At 40.6% G+C, this 25,444-nt stretch overlaps 2 protein-coding genes across 2 annotated transcripts in view; one reads left to right on the top strand and one right to left on the bottom strand.

Moving 5' to 3' along the window:
* The window catches only part of LOC124612904, a 61,759-nt gene extending 52,915 nt beyond the window's left edge, over positions 1-8,844 (bottom strand). Inside the window, exon 1 of the mRNA XM_047141376.1 lies at positions 8,753-8,844. Coding sequence (XP_046997332.1) covers positions 8,753-8,819 — 67 coding nt within the window. The 5' untranslated portion in view covers positions 8,820-8,844. The remainder of the gene's footprint in view (positions 1-8,752) is intronic.
* The window catches only part of LOC124612903 (phospholipase DDHD2), a 200,643-nt gene that overhangs the window by 75,137 nt on the left and 100,062 nt on the right, over positions 1-25,444 (top strand). The window contains exon 2 of the mRNA XM_047141375.1: positions 18,476-18,931. Coding sequence (XP_046997331.1) covers positions 18,476-18,931 — 456 coding nt within the window. The remainder of the gene's footprint in view (positions 1-18,475; positions 18,932-25,444) is intronic.

The following is a 25,444-nucleotide window of genomic DNA, read 5'->3' as shown; positions in this document are numbered from 1 at the left end:
TTCCGTAAAGGCTACTATCCAAAATACGTTTAGAAAAGAATATAGCTCTTAAGTTGATGTTAGTTGTAAATAAATTACCCGTTTTCAGAAACGCTTGTCTTGTTGTGTTTTCAGAAACGCTTGTCTTACCTATTTTAATTCGATTACACTCCATTAGCCTGTTATACTGTTCGTCGATGTTCATCTTACAAGCTCATTTCAAGACTATCCATTCCGTTCAGCTGTTTTTCTGTATCCTTTGCCGTCTGACAGAATTACAATGTCATAGGAAAACTTCGAAGTTTTTATTTCTTTTCCATGAATTTTAATTCCCCTTCAAAATTACTTCTTGGCTCCTCACACTACTTGCTCATTGTACACATTGAATAACATCACGGGGGGGTTATGCTACACTTCGGTCTCGCTCGTTTCTTGACTGCTGCTTCCCTTTCATGTCCTACCACACTCGAAACTGCAGCCTGGTTCTCGGGGACAGCTTCTACTTGTTTTTCCATTCTTCTGTAAATAACTCGTGTCAATATTTTGCAACCATGACTGATGGTTTTGTAGTATTAACACTTTTCTGCACCTGCCTTCTTTAGAATTGACTTCTGTATTCCCTTACGCCTGCTTCATTTGTTGCATTTCCTTCTTTTCTCCCTTTCGTCAGTTTAATTATCTCCTGTATTATCCAAAGATTGCCTTTTTACCTATTTGATCCTCTGTTGCCTTTCCTATTTCATCTCTCAAAGCTATCCATTCGCCGTCTATCATATTCCCCCCGTTTCAGTCCGACGCTGCTTAATGCCCCCACTGCAACTCGAACTGTTTAAAATGCGGTTCCGAAATCCCTTCTTGCCATTATATACCCACCTTCCAGTGTCTCAACGGCTCTTCCACATGTACATCATTCTTACTTTGGTTCTTAAACCAAGTGGAGCAATGATTGAGTTATGCTCCGTGCAAAGTTCTACCAGGCGGGTTCCCCTTTCATTCATTTCCCCTAATCCATATTGTACTGTTTATCCTCCTCGTCCTTTTTCTATTACCCAATGCTAGTTACCAGTCACAATTAAGTTTTCGTTTCCCTTAACTATCTGAATAATTTCCTTTGTGTCATCGTTCTTCCAATCTCTTCATCTGCAGAGCGAATTGGTGTACCAACTTACACTGCTGTGGTAGGCGTTACCTTCGTATATATCTTGGCTACGATAACTCCTTCAGTATAATGTTCATAGTAACTTACCTGTGTGCAATAGTAGTATTGCATTTACCGTATTTTATTTTGTGTTGATAACTCTGTATTAAGCTGATCAGCAATCGGTTCCTTCCTGCCGTCGCACTTCACTAATTCCCATTGTGTCTCTAACTGAAAAGTATCCGTTTCCCTTTTTAAATTCTGGAACTTAGCTATCCGATTAAGAGATCACACATTCCACACTTGGCACGCAGAATGCCTGTTTGCTTTTCTTGACGAGATGCTTCTGAGTAGTCACCGACCAGTGTTCCAAAAAGGGGACTGTCTTACCTCTGGAATATTTTACCCAAGAGGATGCCAGAACAGCTGCTTGCCGTCGAAAAAAGGGGGGAGGGAGGAGGGGAGAGAGAGAGAGAGAGAGAAGTTACCATTTGCTTTCAGTCGTTCGCAGTGCCAGCACTGCAAGGTCATCTTGGATAATTTTACAAGATCCGATCAGACTGATGCCACTGCAACTACTGCCGTATGACTACTTTTAGCAAAAAAAATTTAGCTTGGCCTTTCCACAGATACCACTCCTTTATGGTTGCACCTACAGTACGGCTATTTGTATCTCTGAAGCACGCATGCCTCCTCACGTCGGCAAAGTCCGTGATGTATTTCAAGAAGAAGAAAAAGAGGAAAAAGGTAGGTGTGTGTGTGTGTGTGTGTGTGTGTGTAGGGGGGGGGGGGGACGGAGGGAGGGAGAGAGAGGGCGGGGGCGGGTTCGGACTTCCCATCGATTATCGCGCATTCACAGGCGTTTGGTGGACTAGTGTGTCTCATCGCCCTTCACTTTGCAACCAAAAAATTCCTCCCTTTACTAATTCGTGAGAATTTCATTTAATATTTATGATCTGTGCACCCGTAGCGCTTACGATAACCTAAATTGTCTAATAGTTTCATGGAGAACAATCGTTGATATTTCTGAGCATTTTCAAGTAAGTTCGTTGCTAATTCAATTGATTTATTCTTCAATATTTTCAGCTCTGAATAAGGATATCTTCCCTCCTCTTTTCCCCTTACAAACCATCACGGTTTACCTCTTCAAGCTATCGACACTATTCGCCACTATTTCCTCGGTCAACGTTTTTACCATATCAGAAGAGCGTTGCCGTTATTTTTCGTTTTGTGTCTGAAATTGGGGATCGAAAAGACCGTTTGGATCTCACTTTTCGAGTTTAGCTGCACTGCAGCTTACACATGGACTACAGCGGCAAATCAGTTAGGCAATAGAGGTAACACAATCGCCACGAACAGTGAAAAAAACGAAATTCGCAATTTGATTACACCGTTGCTTCATACATAACCATCGTATGAAAATGCTGCCCTCGTACCATTTGCGAGCTTACGATAGTAGTAGTAACGGCGCTATCATACAGACCTTTCTTAAAAATAGGAACGACCTGCGGCCTATTGCAGTCACACTGAACGCTATTAATAGCACGTTATCTGAAAATTATTATATGAATGATAATGGGGTGCATTGGAACAGCGCTGAATGGCATCAGTGCTGAGAAGTAATGTTGTGCCTCAGTCTGAACTCATAAGGGCGTCAGAGCGTGGAGAAACTCAGATTTGCAATTAGCATGTGCTGATTCTCAATACGAGGAGTCGCACTTGAAGATCCCCACCCCTCCCACGCCCCCCCCCTCCCCCCGCCCACCCTCTCTCTCTCTCTCTCTCTCTCTCTCTCTCTCTCTCTCTCTCTGCTACAGGTTAGTGCCGCGATGTAATCCATGGAGCGAAGACTCTTGCCCCAATTCTTGTGCTGTTGAGCATGAGTCGCATCTCAGATGACTTAAACGTCGACGGAACGTTAAATTGTTAAGTTTCTTCCTTGTGCATTAAAACTGGGTGTCAGGGTAGAAACAAATAAGACATTGATTGAAAAGACATGACGGCACACTTATCTGATCCACGTATTTGAAAAGCGGCGAGACTGGCGCTCTAGTTGTCTGAAAGGAAACGAAAATTTTATTTGGTGTGGAGTGCGAACGTTAATAAATTCCTGTTTTGCTTGTCCGTAATTAATACGTATCAGCGCTTCAGGAGGACTGAAGCACAGTTGGTTTGGGTTCCACGAAGGACACTGAAATAACGGCACACCAGCGGAAACACTGAACGAGTGAAATCAGACGTGTATCGGTGGAGCCGGAAGCTAAACACGCAACGCCCTTTCGCCATAGATATTTCATGTTTGGCTAAGATTGTGAGGTTTCAGAAACATCCAAAGTTTTCGTACGCCCGTGGCTGATCAAACATTATGATAGGGCGTCGTCCGTTTTCTTTTCTCCGACATAAACGCAGCGCACACTCATTTGTTAGTGACGTCTGGCGGTCGATCGGTATTGCGTAATTCACTAGAAAGAGAACTGTTACTGCCAGTTTGTCTCAAAACACTGCGGTCTCAAAATACTGCGGCTGATTGTATCGGGAAGGATTCTCATACAAGGTTGCAAACTTTCTGGTTTGCTTCTGCTGTTCATTGTCAGCTCGTCTCGCCGACTAGTTATTACACGCTGAGTCACCAGCTAGCTGCCAAGGCCGCTAGAGCTTTTTTGGCCCGCTGAACTTCGTTGCGGCGTGACTTGCACTGCGCACATGGTTGAAGCAACCAGTTGGAAGCCATAGCGGACAGAAGTTAAATGGAAACGCTGACGTTCTGTTTCATGTGCAAGAATTTACGTCTACTTTCGTACTCGGCAAACTATTATGAAGCGCGTGGCAGAGGGTATTTCCCATTATACCAATTATTAATTTCTCCCGTCCCATTGACGTATGGTGAGCGGAACAAATGATTGCTTAAACGCCTCTGTGCGCGGTGGAACTTTGTCTTTGCTATCAGTATGGCAGCGGTACGTAGATTCCTTACTTATAGCTGGTTAGCTGGTTATTGAAACTTTGTGAGTAGACTTTCAAAGTGTCTAAAAGTGTCTGCCAGTTACATTTGGCCCCCAATTGTTGTTTTCGTCATCAACACTAAAACTAATTTGATGCTCTTCTCCAATCTCATTTCATTCCAGCATAACTAAAGTATCCCACTACCTCCAAGATCTACCATATGCACTCACATTTAGTCTAGGCTTGGCTTATCCCTGTGATTCTTTCTTCAGATCCACTTTTTAGAATCGTCTCTTGCCCTAATATGTGCCCATCCAGTCCCTCTCTTCAATTCTTTATATTACTTGTTAGCAATTTTTCTCGTTGGCTCGTCGCTGGCTTGCTTTTCTTACTAGATCAATCCATCTCATCAACAGCCTTGCAACATCATAGCTCAAAGGCTTATGGTTGTTTCATTTCCGTCTCCTTCAGTGCCCAAGTTTTACACGACACAGACATCGGCTCCAGTGTTTCACATGAATGTTCATTTGGTCTCCGGGATTTTTGTATATTACCCATAAAGAAATTTGTAATTGCCGCTGCCGGCCAGAGTGGCCGAGCGGTTCTAGGCGCTACAGTCTGGAACCGCGCGACTGCTACGGTCGCAGGCTCGAATCCTGCCTCGGCCTCGGGCATGGATGTGTGTGATGTCCTTAGGTTAGTTAGGTTTAAGTAGTTCTAAGTTCTAGGGGACTGATGGTGACCCCAGCAGTTCAGTCCCATAGTGCTCAGAGCCATTTGAACCATTTGTTATTGCCGCTCATGTTACGTCACGTCCATGTGTAAGCGACTGTGTGTGTGTGTGTGTGTGTGTGTGTGTGTGTGTGTGTGAGAGGGAGAGAGAAAATTAAGATAAAACATTAAAGAAGAAACACCCACAAATGTTTCAACACAGTTCAAAATCTGCCAAGACGGTAAGGGTAATACACAGCCCATGCTGAAGTTAATTGAAAAGTAATAAACAGCTATTTCGGATTTCGTAAAACATGCCAAGACGCGTGCAGCGTGCTTAATTCTGGGATATTATGGGGGGAGGGGGGGGGGGTGACTAAATGAGCTGTTCAACTTGTAGGAAAGTTAGAGTGGGAGCACCACAATTATAAAATAGGTCTGGTTAGTATCTCCTCAAACACAAGTCCAAAGGCGAAATTTGGACAGTTGTACGTTGCACTATTATATGCGTGTGGAAGGTTCGAGAAAATCGCTACAGCTTGACAGTAGGTGGAGGAACTATAAATATAAAAAAGGAAAGTGTAAAAGGCTAAATGTTTAGAAATACTAAATATTCCCGCTCTCATCTAGGTCGAATTGTATAAGCGCATTCTTGAAGTGAATTTTTGCCGTACTACCGCCGAAACTTCCTAACTCATTCCTCCTTACCGCCTAAAATTGTGCTCTGGTTAAAGCATTGGGTTCTTAAAAAATAGCTTGCATTGCTTCCATAGATGATATAAACGTGTGATTCTCAGGTGCTCAGAGGAAAAAGCGCTTGTGTTTCTACGACTCAGAATTAACGAAGGGACAAGCCGAAAACGAGCCTAAAGAATCGTTAATTGGTGATCATGAATTTCTCCGTATTATTCCATAATGGGAGTTGAATATTTTATTAAATATATTAATTTTGTGATTCGTCAGCGATTAAAAAACTGTAGACAATTTCGCATCTTCGTTATCTGTAATCACTTCGGATTACATGAGAAAACTGTGTCAAGTTTTGAGAGATCCTTGATGAGAAGTATGTCCTTCGCTAGCAGGAACACCTGCACCGTCATGGCGGAACTCGACTTGCGTCAGCGAAGAATCTCTTCGCGTCGGAACAGGTTCGAATTTAGCAAATCAGCTGACAGTTTGGCTTCGTCTTGGAGACTAAATTTAACCCACACGGAGAAAGAGGGAGGTAGGGGGTCTAGAGGTGGAGGTGCTAAAGGTATCGTAATTTATCACGTCGCATCTTCTGCACGATTTTCAAATGAACCTGCATCAACAGCGCCGTATAATACTTTTCAAGTTCAGTAGGAGGTTAGCACGGCACGACTTCATGCAAATTTGTTGCCGACGTTAATGAAGATGTAAAATCGATCATTAATTGGACCCTACTGGATTTGGCGTATTAACTGAAAATAAAGGAGGAAAAGTTGGTTTATGGTCATTAGAGACGTGCAACAACTCGGATTTGACAAGAACACAGCGTGAAATCTCACAACTTTTCACGGAAACCATCCAGGCATTCGCTTTCACTGATTTAAGTGAACCATGAATAACCTAACTCTGTATGGGCGTACGGGGATTTGAATACCGTTCATTCAGAATGAGCACTCACATATACATACATACATACATACATACAAGCCACCATACGGTGCATGGTAGAGGATACATTGTATCATTGCCAGTCACTCTCCTTTCCACTCACAAAGGAGCGAGGAAAGAACTACTCTCGATATACTTCCGTAGGAGCCCTGGTTTTCTTGTCTAGCCTTCGCGATCGTTAAGCGACGTATGTGTAGATAGCTGCAGGATCGTTTTGCAGTCTGTATTTCATAGTGTTTCGCGAAAAAAGATTTGTCTTCCCTCCAGGGGTTCGCATTTTAGTTTCTGTAATACTCGCGCGTTGATTGAACCTACCAGTGACAAACCCAGCAGCATGCCCCTGAATTTTTTCGATGCATTCGTCTAACCCGACCAGGTAGGGATCCCAGAAACTCCAGCAGAACACTGTGTGAGCCAAGTTGTTGTTAATTAACGAGAAGTACATAAATTCGTTACTACTACTACTACTACTACTTAGAAAACAATTATTGGTAATTTTTTGTTATTATGAACATAAACGCCGTTTTAATTACGACACCACCTGGGGTGTAAGATCTGAAGAACGTAATTCCTTTTTTTGTATCCACTTGCTGGCTGTTGCATGTTGTGCAATCTTTTCTGTCTAGTGCCTTATCAGCCTTTGCTTGTTGTGTTAATTTTTCGCTGATGGAAGCATTCCAAGATTATTACTTATTTTCAACCTTTTCCGTCGGTATTACAACTTAATATGCTATAAAACGCTGATGGCATGTCTTTAAACAAGAACCATTAAAGCGATCCATGGATTATCAGAATAACTTTAAAATCGTATCTTTGTGGCCACTTTCACTGAGCGCGTTGTCGTTGTGGTTAGGTAATGGATTCGCATTTTGACACCGACGGTGGCGCCTCAGTGGTTAGGAAGTGGACTCGTATTTGAAAACGGCGATTCAAATGCCCGTTCAGCCAAGCTTATATCTAGTAACACTAAATAGGCTGTAATATATTAAATTCTGCGCTATCTTGAAACAGTAGTGTAGTTAAGTGCGTGAAATAAGGCCTTAGACAACAGCAGAACACTTTGATACACTTACGATAACTATCAAGCAGAAATATTGAAAATACATGCACGAGGAACCTTTTTGAACTCTTAACGTTGATGGATTCGAAGAGGGTAGCAATTGATTTAATTCAAAACGACAAAATAGGCGCGAATTTATTTGTAGGCTCTATGTTCACGACAAAAAGACATAACATTATTTTCTTCTGCCGAGTGAAAATGCGCTGCGTGTAGTTAAAGTACACAAGCAGTGAAACTGGCGATCTGATACTCTTGAATATTCAGTTGTATTATCCTACGTGATTGTTCATACTTCCATAAAAGTGACTTTTAGTTCTACTGCCATTTTTATTCGTAAATACGCAGTTCGCTCTCTGTTGCCCAGACGCATTTGATTGACAACGAGGCACGTTAGTTTGTGAACGGACGGATGTGTTAAAGTGTGAACCAGAGAGAGAACACACTGTGAATATCTTTTCCCAGAGAGAAATTTTCGTAAGAGAAACGGCCTGGAGTAATCGTTTGCTATGTTACGTGTTTAGAGCAAGGGTATTAGTACAATGTGCACGTGGAATAATGGACGATAAATGGTGGGTTTTCGTCAGACTTTTGGGTGACAGGACAACTTTACGAATGCTACGTTAATGACTTGAGTCTAGTGCGTGCCATTACGATTATAAATGTGGCCTAACAGTCAGAACTAAGACATACCCGACTCATTCAGAAGCAATACGAAGTGAAGATTCTGCGAAAACTGGCAGTATAAATTCACTTAGCCAAATAAGATCGCCCGGTGTATTAATGGACTATGTGTAATTTAAGTGAACTATCAAAGAATTTGATCTGACGCTCCTTAATATTCAGGTGCACCATCTCTCACGACTGGTCTTTCCTACACCAGCATAATTAGCACTTTACACTTTCAATTCTGCTCTCATTTTTTATACGAAAACACTTGCACTCTCAGTTCATTGACGACGGATTCGTTGGTTCGTGACCCACGTGTTAAAGCGTGACCAACGAAGAGAACACATTGCATCCTGTGTCTCAGCAGAGGGAATCCATCGCTACATCCGGTGGCCAAAATGGTTGTGCCATGTGAAACAATGCTCCTGCCAAACTCATAAATCTGCCGGAACGACAGAGGGCAAAAATTTTTGTCGTGGGCGAGGGTGCCGCGTTATTGACCGAAGTGAAAGATGTAACACAAATGTCCGGTATGCAACTTATTCGCTAATACCTAACCTCAAAAGAAACTTACGAGAAAATTAAAATACACGAACCGAAAGTATTTGTAACCCTACCTGGGATCATCTCTGCCGTCAAGCGCCCAGTCAGATGTTCGTCGATGCCTTGCAGTTCCTCAGACATTACGGAAGGTAAATTGATTCTTCTCCATGCTGCATCGTCGGTAGGTATGGCAATTGCCCCACAAGATGCCCATACAAGAGCGCCGAGAATGAACGTTAGGGTGTTCATACAGCATACCGTCATTTCTCGCGTTGCTTGGAGTCTCGCAAACGGAACTACAGATCTCTTCTCTCTTCCTCCACAGACGATCGAGCGACTGCCATTTAATGAGACACATGCAGCCTTTCTTATCGGTACCGAAAAGGGCGGTGAACGTCTTGGTAATCAGGTCATTCCGGGGAAGAGGTTCCCGTGTTTAGTTTAGAGGGTGTGCGTCCAGACACGTCATCACCTCCTTTACGTGGCCTCCTTTCGGCAGGAAACATTCTCGCGAGCTGAGCCTCATCCCGATAATAGTACGTAACTGTCCGATGTGACTCACTCATTTTGAGCACCTGGCTTTGTTGATTGGGATATACGAGTACTTTGGCTGCTATATGTCAGGGATTATCCCGGACAGTTCTGGTTTTTTAGTGCTGTCCTGTGTAATCTCCTGGGTTTGCAAAATATGCTAGAGGTTTGAGAATTTTAAGACTGGGCAAGATTTTTTAAAATTTTAGACGTATGTTAGGGACCTTAGCCGATCGTAGATCAAGCGCTGACGACGGTGGGGAGGCGTGGCTGCTGGTTCCGTCACAGTTTTTCACTCTCTGTTAGCCTTTTGACAACACAACAGGGACAGTGCGGTTATGTTGTTTTCGTGTGCTAAGTAACTCGTCGACACTTTTGGATCATTTTACCTCTTTTCGTATTTTGTCTCATTGCTCAACGTTTACCAAAAGCAAGTCTGTATTACCCTGCAAAAGGAATACCAATTTTTTTAAATTGCCTAATGACAGTAACAGCGAAAGTGTTAATTGCACACTACGAATTGTAGAACTCTGTTGTACATAAAGCAAAGGACGACATTACAGACCACGTGAAAACAGTTGAACATAGGAGCTGTATTAATCCAGTGTTTGTGATTCAGATTCTGAAAAAATATCACACACTATTGAAGACAAGAGTTTCAGCAGCTGTTTGAGGCGCTGCAGAAGGTTGGTATTTCATTTGCAATATTTCTAAAATGGTTGAGTTTGCAATGTCTGTGCCTGGGACAATTGCTCCAGTTATGAAACGTTAAAATTAATTCTGGACCTTTTCGCCGTGAATTATATGATTCAAAATAAAGTTTAAGACTTTTAAGTAATTTCAAAAATATGCCCTTGAATTGGACACAAAAATATAAGCTGCGACTTGAAGCTTTTTTCTCCCCCCCCCCCCCCCCCCCTCTCCCCAGCACTCACAACCCTCAACACCCCTCTCTCGTCCCCTATCAACATCCCTATCTCTCGCTGTTCTTTACGATTTTGCTTGGTGTAAAATGTGTCATATCGTTTAATTCTGTCACAAACTTCTGGACTAATTTTGTGGAGTAGGCAAATATAAGTTCGTAAGTTAAATAGATATACATAAAGGTTCAACACCTTAGTGTATTGGAACAGTCTCCATAAGATTGAGCCACGCGGACTTACAATACCAAGTTTAAATCGATGTATTAGCGCCTTTCATGTATTCCGCTATCAAACTTTTTTTTCTTAAATCGAATCAGTAGGGTAGGGAGGTAACGCTTGTAGGTAGGGGAAAACTCCTTTCACAAAGCTTCCTGTGCAGTACTTCGTACGTGCCAGTATTACGTGATCCAGATCGTTCACGTCAGTTCGGTCCTGATCATAACTTTCAGAAACTAAAATTTTTATTCGACATATATTTGGGTGGTGGTGGTGACGGAGGAGGAATATCCGGATCCCAGCCTCGTACGAATGGTGGATGTCACATAGTCGAAACACGGTCGAGGAGAGATGTCCAGTTGTATGGTACCTAAGATGTCGGCCCTTATATTGCTGAGTCACATGACATTCGCGGTTCCGATCATGGTAAGCAGCTTTACTGATCGTTGTTCGAAATCAGTATGAGGGATTGGTTTTAGACGGAACTTTCCTTCATTAATGCTCCTCTTTACTAGGTGGTAGACTCTTTCGTTGTAAAAAATTCCATGAGATCCTCTTACCCATTGCAAATGGACATCTATGTCATTTTTCCGTGCTTCTGTGTTACTCCAATATATCCGAAAATATATCTGTTAGTCTGCTCGTCAGATTTTGGATTTTGTGATTTCTGCATAACGCTTTGGGAGAGATAAGTAACAATATGAGCATAAACGAATTGGTTCCATAACAAAATTGCCTCCCATTTGGCCAATAGCTCCGCAGTACAGATAGGAGTTTCAGGTGGGTGGAAGTGCAATCACTTGATAGTTTTTACTAGGTGGACTGAACACGCAGACGGCTTTATGGTCACTTACGAAGAATGAATGACTCCAGATGGCTGAAACGGACCTTCAACAGATTCGAAAGAGGATAATATCCTGGTTCGTGAACACCGAAAAAGATGTAGAGAAAAGGGACTCAAGACACACAAATCCGAAACATTTTCAAAACGGTGATATCTGGGACTTTTAGTTTTGAGAAACAGACAACTGATGCCAAATCGTCATACGATCGCTGTTCTAGACGCAGCTAATTGATTAACAATACCGTAAATGAAAACCAATTTCTTAGTGGTTATAAGCTTATCGTGGTACTTGCTGGCGAGATAAGTATGGCGGCGTAGACCAGCATATAAACTAGGAAATACAGGCATGTGATAAGTAGCGACGACCCAATGCTTAAAACGCCGTTTCCTTCGTGTCATCTCATTCGTTACACTTGGTAGGCCGACTTATTCGGTTTTATTCCGAACATTCTTTGCACTGTGCAGTCAGACCTTTTTCTTTCGCCTCTATCCTTCGTGTGTTTTAACGTAACATTTTGCGGAAGAGATTTGCATGTTGTGTTAGAACAGCGATGCGCAGGGTACGGCTCGCTATTTATCTGATACCGATCCACCACTAACCTTTAGCTGTTCTTTTACTCGTCTTTGGTTCCCTGCGAAAGCAAAGGGCGGCCCTTGTAGAACATAGTACTTTTACAAAACATCGTTTTGACTATATTTGTTAAATAATGAGAACGTTTGTGAGGTAAGTGATGTGAACAAATTAGGGCGTTTTTTCGCGAATGTGCAATTTTGTACACCCCTAATTTAGAGGACGCCATAGATGTCAATTTCTTCGACATACTCTTATGCAAATACTCTTCTTCCACTTGAGAATTTTAGAATGATGAGAATAAACATTCCTCTCGCTGTCTTTTATTCAAAGTCAAGCTATCGGATTATCGGATTTCATGTAACAATTCCGTAAAATTTTCAGGAATTTCGAAATATGGGAAACATGGCGCACATGGTGTGACGTTAGCGTGCAGAGATTTCGCGCTGTGAACATCTCGGATTTCATAATATTGCTCTTAGAATAACTGCCTTCTTCTTTATCCGTATCACGGCACACACGCCTCTGTTACAGTCATGATTCCAAGGAATACTGGACTACTGGTCAGTTTGAGATTAGTGCTTATTTGTTTTTATTGGCAGAAAACCGTAGCCACAATTTTATGAAAATTTTGTTTATGATGTTTTCTGTTTTCTTACAAATCTACGCTTTTCTTAATCTACAGTAAATATTTATTTCAGACAAGCTCGCTATGCTTTATTTCAGAGAGTCGCCATCAACTTGATTGTAGTTTCCTTACTTCAGTCAAGTGTGCTCCCTCAGATACAGGTATCATTTTTTTCATCAGATACAGTCTAAGAGAGCAGACATGAATCGACAAATTGATCAATGATTGTGCTTGGAAACAGAGCAGTAGGCACTTACTGTACCGTATTTGCGAAATACATCATGATGAAGAAACTCGTTTGGAGCAGTTCGTCTGTGACAGCATTAGCGAATGCAGTTTTTGACACTTTTTGTCGTAAACATATTCCTCCAGAAGTGTGGGGGTGACTACAAAGACTTGTGGTCCTTGAGATATAATACATGTAAGATAGAGTAGCATATTCTTAGATTTGTGTCTGAAGATATATATGAATTTTCTCAGACACCCTTAATGCTATGCATCTCTCTTCTGTATGAGTGGCATCTTCACAAATTCTGGCTATGAATACATAAACCGCTTAAGGTCTGCAAAGCTGTTCAATGGTGTTCGTCAGCTACCTTGGTTGTATGAATATGCTGAGGAATTTCATGTGAATGAATATTACGGTACTAAAACTTACACTTTACCAACAGTTTCATTGTCTTAACTGAAATTTCACCACAAGTCTCACAGCTGTGTAATATAGCCTGAATTTGTGGCCTCTACTACATTTAACACTCAGGGAGAATGGCTTGAATGAATGCAAACTTGGAGAAAGTGTAGAATAGTAGGGAGCGATTAAGATAGCAGAGCAATTTCATACAAATAGATACAACAGCAGTCTATCTTGTGTAAATGGAAATGTCAAAGTTACAAAAAGATCAGTCATCTAATAGCCACTAAACAAAGCGGATAGGTGATAGCAAGTGTCAGTATTCCTAGTGAACATCAAAGGGCACAGTTTCAGTACAGAAATTAATTCATACATTACTGAATAACTAGTCTTCAGAGAATTAGTTCATTATACCATTTTTTAAATTTTTTTAAATGATGATGATGCTTTCGATCACCAGTGGTAAATAGGGTTGTACACACCAGGAAGTGATTACTGCATTATGCAATGTGATGATGACATAAGGTGCTGCCATCTTATCCTTGTGCATGTAATATGCTCTTCATGTTTGTCCCAAGTCTTGTTTCAGTGCTGGAGTGTTGTACCAGTTGTTCGTCTCTCTGTGCCAATTATTTTACACCTTTTACTGAGGGCTGGAGTGGTGGCATGTGTGGTGTTGCATCAGCTTCCATTTCTGGCAAACCATAAATACTTCACAGAATTGGCCATATGAAATTTATTGGTGACAGGCTGAGTGGATAAACATACTGTCTTTGGATGAGCTGTCTTAAACATATGCTACAGTAATGACTGCATGTATTTTAGATGCCAAGACGCTGATAACAAGTGAATAGCCTGCGTTGTTGACTAGCTAACTGGACGCTCACCAAGTTTGGCAGTCCCATGTGTCATGGGATACAAGTAATACCAGTCCTTACATAATGAGAAGAATGTGAACAGCAACTGCTGCATCAGGGACATTTTAAGTCCAGGGTACCCTTCTTCAGGCAACTCCACTCACAGTATTTAGCAGAACATTGCCCAGCCAAAAATTAAAGGGAATGAGTAAGCATTCTTTGAAGAAGTACCCTTGCCTTAATAGTCTGCGATTTGTCTGATGTGTGTTCCTTCAAACATGTCTGGGATGTGGTTGATTGGCAAGCTATTGTTACTGTGCTCCAGCAACCAGTGTTGATGCTTCTTGAATTTGTGTGCAAACAGAGTGAAGAGAGATTCTCATTGGACATATCTATGCCAATTTTTGTTTGTTTGTTTGTTTGTTCATTCACTATGTTCCGTGGATCCCATCAAGAAGGAGAATCTTCAGTGATGCAGAGAGAGTCGAGATATTCATTAACATAAGACAATAATATTAAAACTTGACCTGTTTACTGTTTTAACAGTAGTCTATCACTATACTGCTTAATGCTGTTAACACTTCTGCCATTTAAATTTAATTGAGTAAATTATTAAGAAAGCTGGTGTATTAGGAAAAAAAAGCTGCTACCTCCTCAGATTTACTCTGTATCTGCTGTTTAAGCTCTGTGTCCTATTCACAGCACGTTACTATTAGTCATACAGTTTAATAACAAACCCTACTACATGACATGTAATAACAGAACTTTTTAATCTATGAATCTAGATATTCAGATAATTTGTAGAAAGAGTGGTTAATGTGGTATTGGTAGGGACTCACAGTTTCTCACTTGATGTTAGATGGTAGCTTGTTGAATATTTCAACACCAGAGTACATAACTACATTCCGAGCCATGCACATAAAGGGAAAATTCACATGAAAATTATTTTTGCGTCTGTTATTGTGATTCTAAGCTACAGTGTTACATGGATTTGCCGGGTATGGGTATTTCACACTATACAGCATTCTCAAAGCCAGAGATTATGTACAAATCTGTAATCCTGATTGTTTGCTTGTTGTCATGTGTTTTATTTGTAGTATAAAGGTAATTTTAGTATGTGTAACCTACTTGATATGACGGTTTACACCAATAGTTGTATGTTTAACAGGACTGGTTGTTCTTCACATCTTTTAGCATTTAGATGTGGTGTCCTTGGAATATCCTATGTCTAAAATTAGAATAAAATATATTTCCTTTTTTTAAGAGCTGGTAATAAATCGCAGAAGAATAGTGTTATATTAATGATGAAGTCAACAACTAAACTGAAATCTCTCTAGCATTTTTTTTTAAACATTTGATACAACAACAAAAAAAATCTGTAATGTACTTAATTGGTTTTGCATTAGAGTAAGAATGTTGCAAACAATATGTTTCATGTTTAGGCATGACACACACACACACACACACACACACACACACACACACACACACACACACACACACGCACGCACACACGCACACACATTACTCACCAGTTGTAAGGGCCTCTGAACTAAACATTTGCCAGAGGTGAAATAAGTAATAGAAAAGGGAAAAGATCTCACACTGAGTATTGAACCTTAAGCTTTTGGATTTGTAGTCTCAGTGATCTGCCTAGCCACAGGACCACTGTTTAACTACTAACAGAATAATTATTAAAGAATACAAAACTATTGTTGCAAATAACAAACCATTTTTTCTTCATAATAGTATTCTTCAATCTATACAAAAGAGGTTAATGCAAGAGTTGAATGAATCACATTCTGCTGAGGAAATTAAAATGATCACTCGTAACAGCAGTAGAACTCTCTCCTAACTATGGTGCATACTGTCAGTAAGGATGTGGACAAGCTTAGTTGACATCAGTGTGTTTCTGTTCCCTTTAGATGTAAATGTGTAATTTCACATTTCAAATATAATGGTTGAATGTGTTTATCAGCAGATCTATGTAACAGGTCAACAGTTGTTAATAAATAGCTTTTTTCCACTTTTGAGTTGGTCATTATTGTAATCATTAGCAGATAGACTGGTGACAGCAAAATATTATTGAGAACTAAACTAAGGTACTGAGAATATCTGTAGCAATGTTTTGTAGGTTGTTAGTCATATTTGTTTACATTACTTTCTGTTAATGATCCAGTCTTCCAGTATCTTGCAATGCCAGGTTGATTTCTAGTAACTACACACACCAGTATTTTAAGGCTGTGACTTTTCTTGAGTAAATCTCTCCACTATACTCCCAGCAGCATGATTTTAGAACTTTGAGTAGCAACAGCTAATCATGTGTGATTCATGCTTATGTAATTGCCCACGTTTATTTTTGGATGGGGGTAACTACATAATTGTTACGTTTGTTCGGTGGTATTCAGAATGCTGCTTAATATAATAGTGTTGTACAAGCAACTACAATGTATTTCAGTTATTGAGCTTGTAACATATAAATGCAGACAGTAGGTCACAACAGCTTCATGGTGAACAGTGTCTGGGGATAATGAAGATTTCTCTCTTCTGTGAGTGTCAAAGATTGAATGACATGGCAAGAGTTCGAGTAAGTGGAAGCTATATTGTCCATTAATCACCCATGATTGTTTCAAAAATATGAAAAGGTTTTCAGATACCAACACTACTCATGACATTTGTTGTCTAGTAAATAATTTATTTAGTGACATGTTTTGAGGTGATACCTCATTATCAGGCTATAGTGGCATTACAAAAACATTCAGCATAAATGTATAAAGACATTAAAGTTTCTTTACATGGCTGCTGTGATCATTCTGAGGAGAAGGGAAAGGATAACCTAGTAAGAGGCAATGTCACTTTGTATATTGGTCTGCTGTTCACTTCAAAATTTTTATTGAACTGTCAAGTAACTAATGGTTTTATAAAAAATTTTGTATGAAGAGCAGATCAATATACAAAGTGTCATTGCTAGGTTACACACACACACACACACACACACACACACACACACACACACACACACACACACACTCTCTCTCTCTCTCTCTCTCTCTCTCTCTCTCTCTCTCTCTCTCTCTCTCTCTCTCTCGCAAGACAATCACAGCAGTCATGTAAAGAACCTCGAATATCTGTATACAATTATGTTAAATGTTTCTGTAATGCCATTATAGCCTCATGAGAAGGTATCACCTTGGAACATGTCACTAAATGAGTAATTTAGTATCAGCAAATTTTGTGACTGGTAGCAGTATTTGCGAACCTTTTCATATTCAAGAGTTAGAGTAAACTAACTCTACATAATGAAGAGGGGGAATTATTTAAAATAATGTATCTTTCTTTGTGAATGTAACATGAGAGTAGGAGTTTAGGGAACAGGTCAACCATTCTTGCATATAACAGAAAATATGTTAAGATCAGGAATATTTAAGGCAAGTGCAGAAAGGAGGAGGGAGAGGGGGGGGGGGGAAGAGACAGAGAAGAGCTGGATTACAACCACATTACCTCAGCAATACTGTGCATGCCACATCGTTCCCTGTAAAATTCTTAAAACCTTTAAGCTTAAATACTGAAAGAAAGGAAGAACAAATAGTCTCTATAGAACGCCATTAAAGGCGGAGTAAACGTTTCTTCCACCTGTAGGGAGAATCAAATTTTATCGTCTAGAATTGCTCTGCCAACATTCCAATGGCTACATTTCCCGGCAACATTTGACACAAATAAGAACAATTCTCAGTGTTATTTCTGGTTCGCTGAAGATATAATGAAATTTACTTCTGGCCCAAACTGCAAGCACACAGACAGGTACAAACAGGTTCTCTGTTTTTCTTGTAACTCAGGTTGCCAGTAAATGTGGCATACTTAGGTTCATTAAGGGGGGGGGGGGGGGAGAAACCACTTTGCTACATACAGTGATCAAAACACTGTTACCGTTTTTGAAGTCCCATTAGGGAGATTTGGAAAGCGTCCTGAGGAAAATTTCCTAGAATTCCGGGGAAGTTCGACATAAAATAACTTGTCTTTTAAATGAGATGCATAAATTGCAGATCATTCAGCTCCATCTGCAAATGCACAGGGGTGCTTTTAAATGAGACGGCAAAGGGTCAAACACAAACGTGAGACTGTTAGTATCATGAAAATGTTTAGAGAACTGTCATTGTAATTCTTTCAACATTGCAATGAACTAGTCAAAATTCACATTTTCCTTATCACCAGGTGGACTAGAGAAATAGGCATTGTTCTTTGTCAGAAGTTGTCCCTGCTACAATGCAATTTTCTTATAAAGTGCTTACATTTTCCCCATCAAATAATAAGTAAGTTGATTTTCATGTTTCAATGGGCATTCAAGTGTGCAAATTAAGTCCACTAAAAATGTGAGGTCTCGGATCTTCAGATTATTGTTCCTGCTTTCCTTTCCCCATCAGAATTCAACATTATCAGTCTTAAATCCAAAAAAATCATTTTAGGCCTGCCCCCTGACTTAACCAATGTACTTTGCAGTAATATATAACATCTGATGAGTCTCCTGTACATAAAATCAATGATTTAACTGGTACATTATGAGACAATAAAATTCTGATTCTGTTTTAAATGTTGCAGATATTGAAGCTGATAGTTTCATTGGGCAAGAACCACAGACATCTGCAACTGGGCTGCCACGAGTACCTAACATCAGTGTCCCAAAACTATTCTCACCACTGAACAATCAGCAACAAAATGCTCCCTCAGGTAGTTTTCACCTGATAGGTACAACAAGCATTGACAGTAGCAGAACATCCCCTGGACTGCAAAACATACCTCTGAAGCCTCCTTCACCTCCAGCACAGCAAACTGAGGGAAGTATAACTGTCGTGAAGGATCTGCCTCAAGCAATACCTGCACCACAGCCTCTGGAAACAGTTGGTCTTCCTTCTGGAGGTCCGCCAGCACATTCTCTTGTGCAGCCTGCTACTCAGACATCGTTTCCTGCACCTGTGGCACCATTTCAGTTGACCAGCCCACCTCAGCAAGAAGTACATATTCCTGATCGTCCACCTCAGAGTACACCACTTTACAGTAAGTATTTATGTTTTGCCACTTAATGTGCCAATACATATAAGGCTATTGCCTTAGTTACTCTAATTATTTATGAAGACACCTTCATATGTTGTTACCCTCTCTCTATACTCACAATTCATGTAAAAGAGCTTAATGAAGTACGTGACCAATTTTGAAGTTTATTGACTACATGAGGGTCTAGGGGATGACCTCACACTCGTTGCAGTTTCCAGTAACTGTTCTGAGTCATGGTAATTTACTAAATTTTAGGCAGGATATTGGTAATGAAATAAAAATGCCCTTAACACAGCAGTCTTGTTTAGTAAACAAAAAAAATGTTTTTTTCACCCTTGCTTAATGCCATGAGTACTGATAAAGATTGGCCCACTAACGTGGTAATGAATTTATTAAATCCTGAAACTCAAGGTGCTCTTCAGACTTGAATCCTACGAAATCAACTGTGGAAAACTTTACTAAACCCATAAACCTGTAGAGAAATTTTGTAAGCTTATATTCCTGTTACATGAAAATTTCAAATAATTTTGGCCACAACTGACATGCCACACATCCGCATACGTCCTTCCTCAACGAGCTTGTACAACCAACAGCCCCAGGCCAAAAAGCTACCATCTGACATTTCAAAATTCACAAAAATGCATATTCATGTTGTAACTAAAACTGCATGTCCAAACATTTTATGTTTTTAATGCTGCATAGTGGACAGTGATATGGGACTTACTTCGCTGTAGAAACGCCAGACTCGCAGATCTGTGTGTAACTTCAGAGTGGAGAGGAAAAAATGTACCTATTTACTGCCTTGAACGTGTTGGGTTTTTTACCTACTAAACAGGATGTGTGGGAGGCATTATTCTTCCTCTTTCATCTAAAAAAATCTGCTGCAGAAAGCCACCTTTTGCTAGTGGAACACATGGATAAGATACTGTTAGAAACTACATGCAGGTATTGGTCTTGATGTATCAAAGAATGATTTAGAGGTGAGTGACAGAATGTGTCCTAGTAGGTGTGATGTACCATGAGATTTGGTATAATTTACACAGGAAGAACAATGGGTATGTTCTATCACATAAGGGACACAGTTGCTCACAAAGTTAACATTTATTAACAGCACTGTTGGTACAAGAAACTAATCATAGAAATGATTACAATGTCACGCAGCACCCATCGCTGGGGCAACTGCTTAAAAACGCAGTAAACAGTCCACCTCTGACCGACCACTGCATTCACTATGCCCATTTCCTATGTGAGTGACAGAAGCAACTTCAGATACAATTTTGATATGTTGAGTGCATTCCATAAGCAGAAATTTATGACCTGAAATGAACTGTATGCAAAATCTATGTAATGTGTTTTTACCTCTACAAACTCTTAAAAATTTCATGCTGTCTTATACGTAGTTTCATGTAACACAGTAACTATGATCTATAACAAGAGGAAATACAGTCCTTAATCAAGCAGCGTATCAGTTTCTTAGAGGCAAAAGAATCAAGTCTGTCCTGCGCTGTTAGTCACTTCCGTTGCTTATGTAGGGCGTAGTGTTGACAGCACACAACAGCTTCAGGAGAGAGAGAACGCTACCACAGCTACAGCTAAGGAAGTGGCCTAGGTTGACAACGTCCGTGCCACTGCTGGTTATCCATTCTAACTGGCGACATTTGAATTCAAAGTGTTTGAATCTCATTGCTGCAGCACACGCGATGGATGGCAACAGTTATGTCTTCTCAGTGAAGTGCTGGAGCTGATGTGCTGGCTGCTATGAAGAACTTAACATCTAGTTTTAAGAAAACTATTTGGCGAAAAAATTTGATTCTTTCGCATCTTTTCAGCTTGATACCTTTGCTCGATAAGGGACTGAATTTCTTTTTGTTGTTAGTCATAGTTGCTGTGGTGCATGAAAGTAAGTAAATGGCTGCACAAAATTTTTGTTTTCAGAGGTAAAAATGCATTGTGTAGAAGGTGTTTATAGTTGATTTTAGGCCATACATTAATGCATATAAAATGTAGCAAACATATTGAAATTGCATTTAAAGTTGAGAGCAGAATGATATGTCATTTCTTTCTCTGGATATTGGTTTTTATTCTCAGCATACTGGATATGTGTGGCATGCCAATTCCTTCTATGCACATAGAGAAGCAGGTGGTTGTAAAAATTGTCATACTTTAGAAACGGCTCAAGATATCAAAACTAGTTTCTTTGCAAATGACAGTATGCAAATACTTCGTCATATGATTAACACTTAAAAGGTTTTGGTCAAATGTTTGAGCTCGTTGAAAACAAGACTCCCCATAAATTACACAATGGGTTTTTATTCGAATTTTCATAGCCAAATGAAGAGTGAGAAGTAGACTAATGCTACACAAATCAAGCTCCGTGAAGTCTAGCTTTGCAAACAAATATTTAATTGTTTGAATGTAATTGGGCAATTAAGGAAAATATGTGAGTTGAGGGAAAACAAATATTTTGTGAACAGTTGCTGGTCGTTTATTGTAAGTGAAGTTTCAAAAAGTTCATCTCTTCAAGGCATAGCTATTTTATGCATAAAAAGATATATTGGTGTGATATTTGTCAAAAAGGCTTCCTTCGAATCAAGTACTCAGTTTGGGACATTTTGAGAACATTACGCGCTAGGAAGACCCTGAGGTGGCAGTAAGATCACGCTTTCTGAGTAAAGCTTGAAAATAAGAAAAAAAAAATTTAAAAATGGTCAAATGTTTTGTGAAATGATTTGCCTAAAAGAAGTAAAATAGATTAGAGAAATGTTTGACGGGGCTTTGAATATTTATTATGTTTAAGCAAATCATTTCACAAAACATTTTACTTTCTTTTAAAAAAATTATGCTCTGTTTATGCTAACTATTTAGCTTAATTGAAACAGTTGGCATTAACATTGACTGCTGATGAATTATGTTCCCAATCCAACAATCAAATATTAGTAAAATTTTGTGGGTATTCAATGTGTTTTATTAGGAATTTAATATGTGATATACTGGGACAGGTATCTCAAGGGGCTGATTTTAGACCACCTCAGCTCCTAAGGCATTGAGGTCCATCTTGAAACTGGTGTGGAGACTGAGGATGATGATGGGGATTGAGTAGTCCATGTTGTGTTGTGGCAAAGTAGAGCTGCTTTCAGAGTGCAATGCTATCACTCGATCATACCATTGCTGACAGTCTGGCGTGTGGTGGTGTAGTGACAAAGAGTGCCACAGAATCGGGCTAGCTCACTGAATAGCTGGGACTCAAATTGCAATCTGCGATCCATGATGCTGTGGAGTGGAAGTCCAGAACGAACAATCCATTTACTCACAAATGCTTGTGCCACAGTTTCAGCTGATATGTCAGGAATAGGTTTCACCTCTGACTAGCAAGTGAAAAGATTGACAATATTTAAAAGATACCGCTGCTGTCAGAGATAGGAAGGGACTGACAGTACGGTGTAAGAAAACAGTTGGCATTCAGAACATTTCCAGTCACCTCAGAATGTTATCTTTGAACATGGCATCTCCACTGGGGAAGAAACATTTTACTGTTGGGTGGACATGATCAGCCAAAAGAGTCACATAATGCGTGGCAGTAATGTGACCTTGCAGAGTAACCATCTGGTTCATGGAGTACCTCAGTATGGGTACCAAAACCACCATCAAACCCCTGCTATGTTTCATTATTGGGGCATAAACTCGGCCAGAAGTTGGAAACAATGTGAAACAAGATTCAACTGACCAAATGACATTCTTCTGTCGTTCCATAGTCCAGGTTTTCCTGTTATGGTAATTTGCATCACTTATGCATGGTTCTGGCCTCCAGAGTAACGGATCGCCTCATAGATGGCAAGCAGCCTCCTGTCAAAGCGCTCCATTGGCATTGTGTAGGTGTAAGTCTCCTTGAAAAGGAGGTCAAGGTTGCCGGGAACTACTGAAGTGTTGCTGCAAGGCTGCACCTCAAGTATGCTGGTTGGGATTGAACACCGGTACCAAGTGGGCATCATGTGCTGGATGAGACAGAAATGCAGCATCAGCAAAACTGTTTTTGGCAGCAGTGAAGGTGGCATCCATTTGGTTTGTCCAAGGAACCAAATTGTTGCCCTTAGTCTTAGGATCAGGAAGAGCACCTGTTAGTGGCTCTTGAATGGAGGCTCTACTGGGGAGATGACAATGGTAGAAGTTCATTATTCTGAGTTTCAGAAAGTTCATGGACACTGAATTTCCTGAATAGCCTGAAAGTTTTCATGGAGAGATACCCTCTGCACAAATGTGGTGGCCCTGGAAGGTCTTGTGGGAGGCAACAAGATGCATTTGGAGTGATTAATGATGGCCCCAAAATCATTTAGCTATTGAAACGCTTCTGACATGTTCATGCTGTTGCTGCAGTGAAGAGAAAAAAACCAGTATGTTATCAAGATAGGCGAAGCAAAAGGGTAGGTCATGTAGCTCACTCTCTATGAATTGCTGCCTTATCTGTGCAGCATTTCGGAGACCAGATGTCGTGTCAAGTGATCAAAGAATCCAAAGGGCATGCTGATGGTTGCGTTTGGAATGTCTTCCATGCCAATGGTATCTGCATATATGCCTTCATGCAGTCAAGGATGGTGAATACTAAAATGCTGCTGAGGGCATGATTGATGTTGTGAAGGTTTGGAACCTGATATCTGTCCAGAATGGTGCATGCATTAAGAGCACAATAGTCACCTCATGGTCACCAGGTGGCACCCTTCTCTGGTACAAGCTGGAGAGGAGAGGACCAGGGGCTGTCCAAATGGCAATGGTGCCAACTTGAAGCATGACCCAAAGTTCAGCTTTAGCAGCAGGTCACTCCATTGCGAGGAGTCATGGTTTTCTGAAAGCTGGAGGACAAGGCATGGTGCAGATGTGATGGACTGTGCTGTGCTGCACTTCCTAGGTCCCAGGTGTGTTTGTGGGATGGCTACAAAATACGTGAGAAGTTCCTGGTACTGCCATGTGTCAATGGCATGGGTGAGCTTCAGCGCAAAGTTTTGCGCAACATGACGGAATTCAACAGCTGAACGACAGAAAACCTTGTTGATGAGATGAGAACTGGCACTGTCATGGAGAAGGCAGAAATGTGCAAAGAAATTGCAGAAACGTGCTAAGAAATTGGCACCGAAGATTGGTTCTGTGATGTCTGTGATGGTGAAGGTGTGGTGCAGACCTAGGTCCAGTTGTATTGGGTAGACACCATAGATGGTGATGGAGAAGTTGTTGGCAGCTGAGAGCCGAAATGGTGTTGCTGGTTGACACTGTACTGGTTGTTATCTATCTCATTTCTTAGATAACTGAAAAATTGTGGAATCTTAAGTGGGATATTGTGGTAGGACCACACTCTCGCCACGTGTTTTTGAATGAGAATAATACGACTAGTTCCAGCATAATTTCAGCAAGCCTTATTTTTTAGTAGCTGCTGAAAGATTACACACAGCAGATCTCGTTTGTCTAGGGGGTTCTCGAAGTTTTGTCAGCAAAATAATCATTCCAGCAAGTGTGGCCTGGGTTTTTCTTCTTGTTTGAAATAAACACCACCGGATCTGAAATACTTTCAGCTAAGAGTTATATTTATTCGTACTTTTTGTTAGTAACTGCACCATTTTCACTATGAACATTGATACTCTAAATCCATTATACTGCACTTGTCGCATAAACATGTCCATCTCCCTCCAGTACAGACAAAGAAGTGGCAGGCAAGCCATCATGTGCCCAGAAGTTACAGACATTCAGGCATTCTGGATTCTTTCGTCTACTGACCTTAATAAACTCCAAAGATACATATAAATAAATATATATAAATATACAGCATTTAACATCTTAAACGAGTCCATTATTTATCATAAAAGAAAATATTCATAATTAAATAAATTAAACACATTTTCTGGCATCATAATGAAATTATCTTAACTATTTACTGTGGGCATAGTACTTTTCGCATGAGATAAACTTTATCTCCGACAGTTCATTACATTACAACGCCCAGGGATCTGTGCACCAGGGTAGACATCCAGATTAGAGGGTGTCAATAAGGAAATGCTGGCCAGACTATCTACATGAGATCGACAGGCATGTAGATGCACCATGACAACCATGTTTGCTCACTGGCATATGCCATCGGCATTTGATTGGTTGCATGTTGGGTGACAATGGGAAGCTTGCTCTCCAAATGTGAAGTGATTCCAGCACATAGTGAATTTGACTTTGGTGCAGCAACATTCAAGAAGTGTGCTGGTAAGGGTGTGTGGCGGTGTGGAAATAGCAGCTGGCTGGGTACAAAGTGGGTGCCAGTGTGTTGCATTCCACTGTGTGGTGAATGGTGTAGCTAATTTGTCAGAGGCAGAGTTGGTTAGGCTGGTAGCAGCAACATGAGCTGGGCCAGAACATGGGGCCGCAGTGAGTGTTTTGACCACGGTGTCAGCGAGGGTCACTAGTTACTGCAGTGAAAGTGTCTGCTGAATTGCGAGGATGGCATGTGCCTGGTCAGGCAGTCGGTTCAGGCAAAGCACACACAGC

This window comes from Schistocerca americana, chromosome 4 (genome assembly GCF_021461395.2).
Source record: "Schistocerca americana isolate TAMUIC-IGC-003095 chromosome 4, iqSchAmer2.1, whole genome shotgun sequence".
Classification (NCBI taxonomy): Eukaryota; Metazoa; Arthropoda; class Insecta; order Orthoptera; family Acrididae; genus Schistocerca; species Schistocerca americana.
The sequence above is the reverse complement of the archived record's forward strand: the minus strand, read 5'-3'. Positions and strand labels throughout refer to the sequence as shown.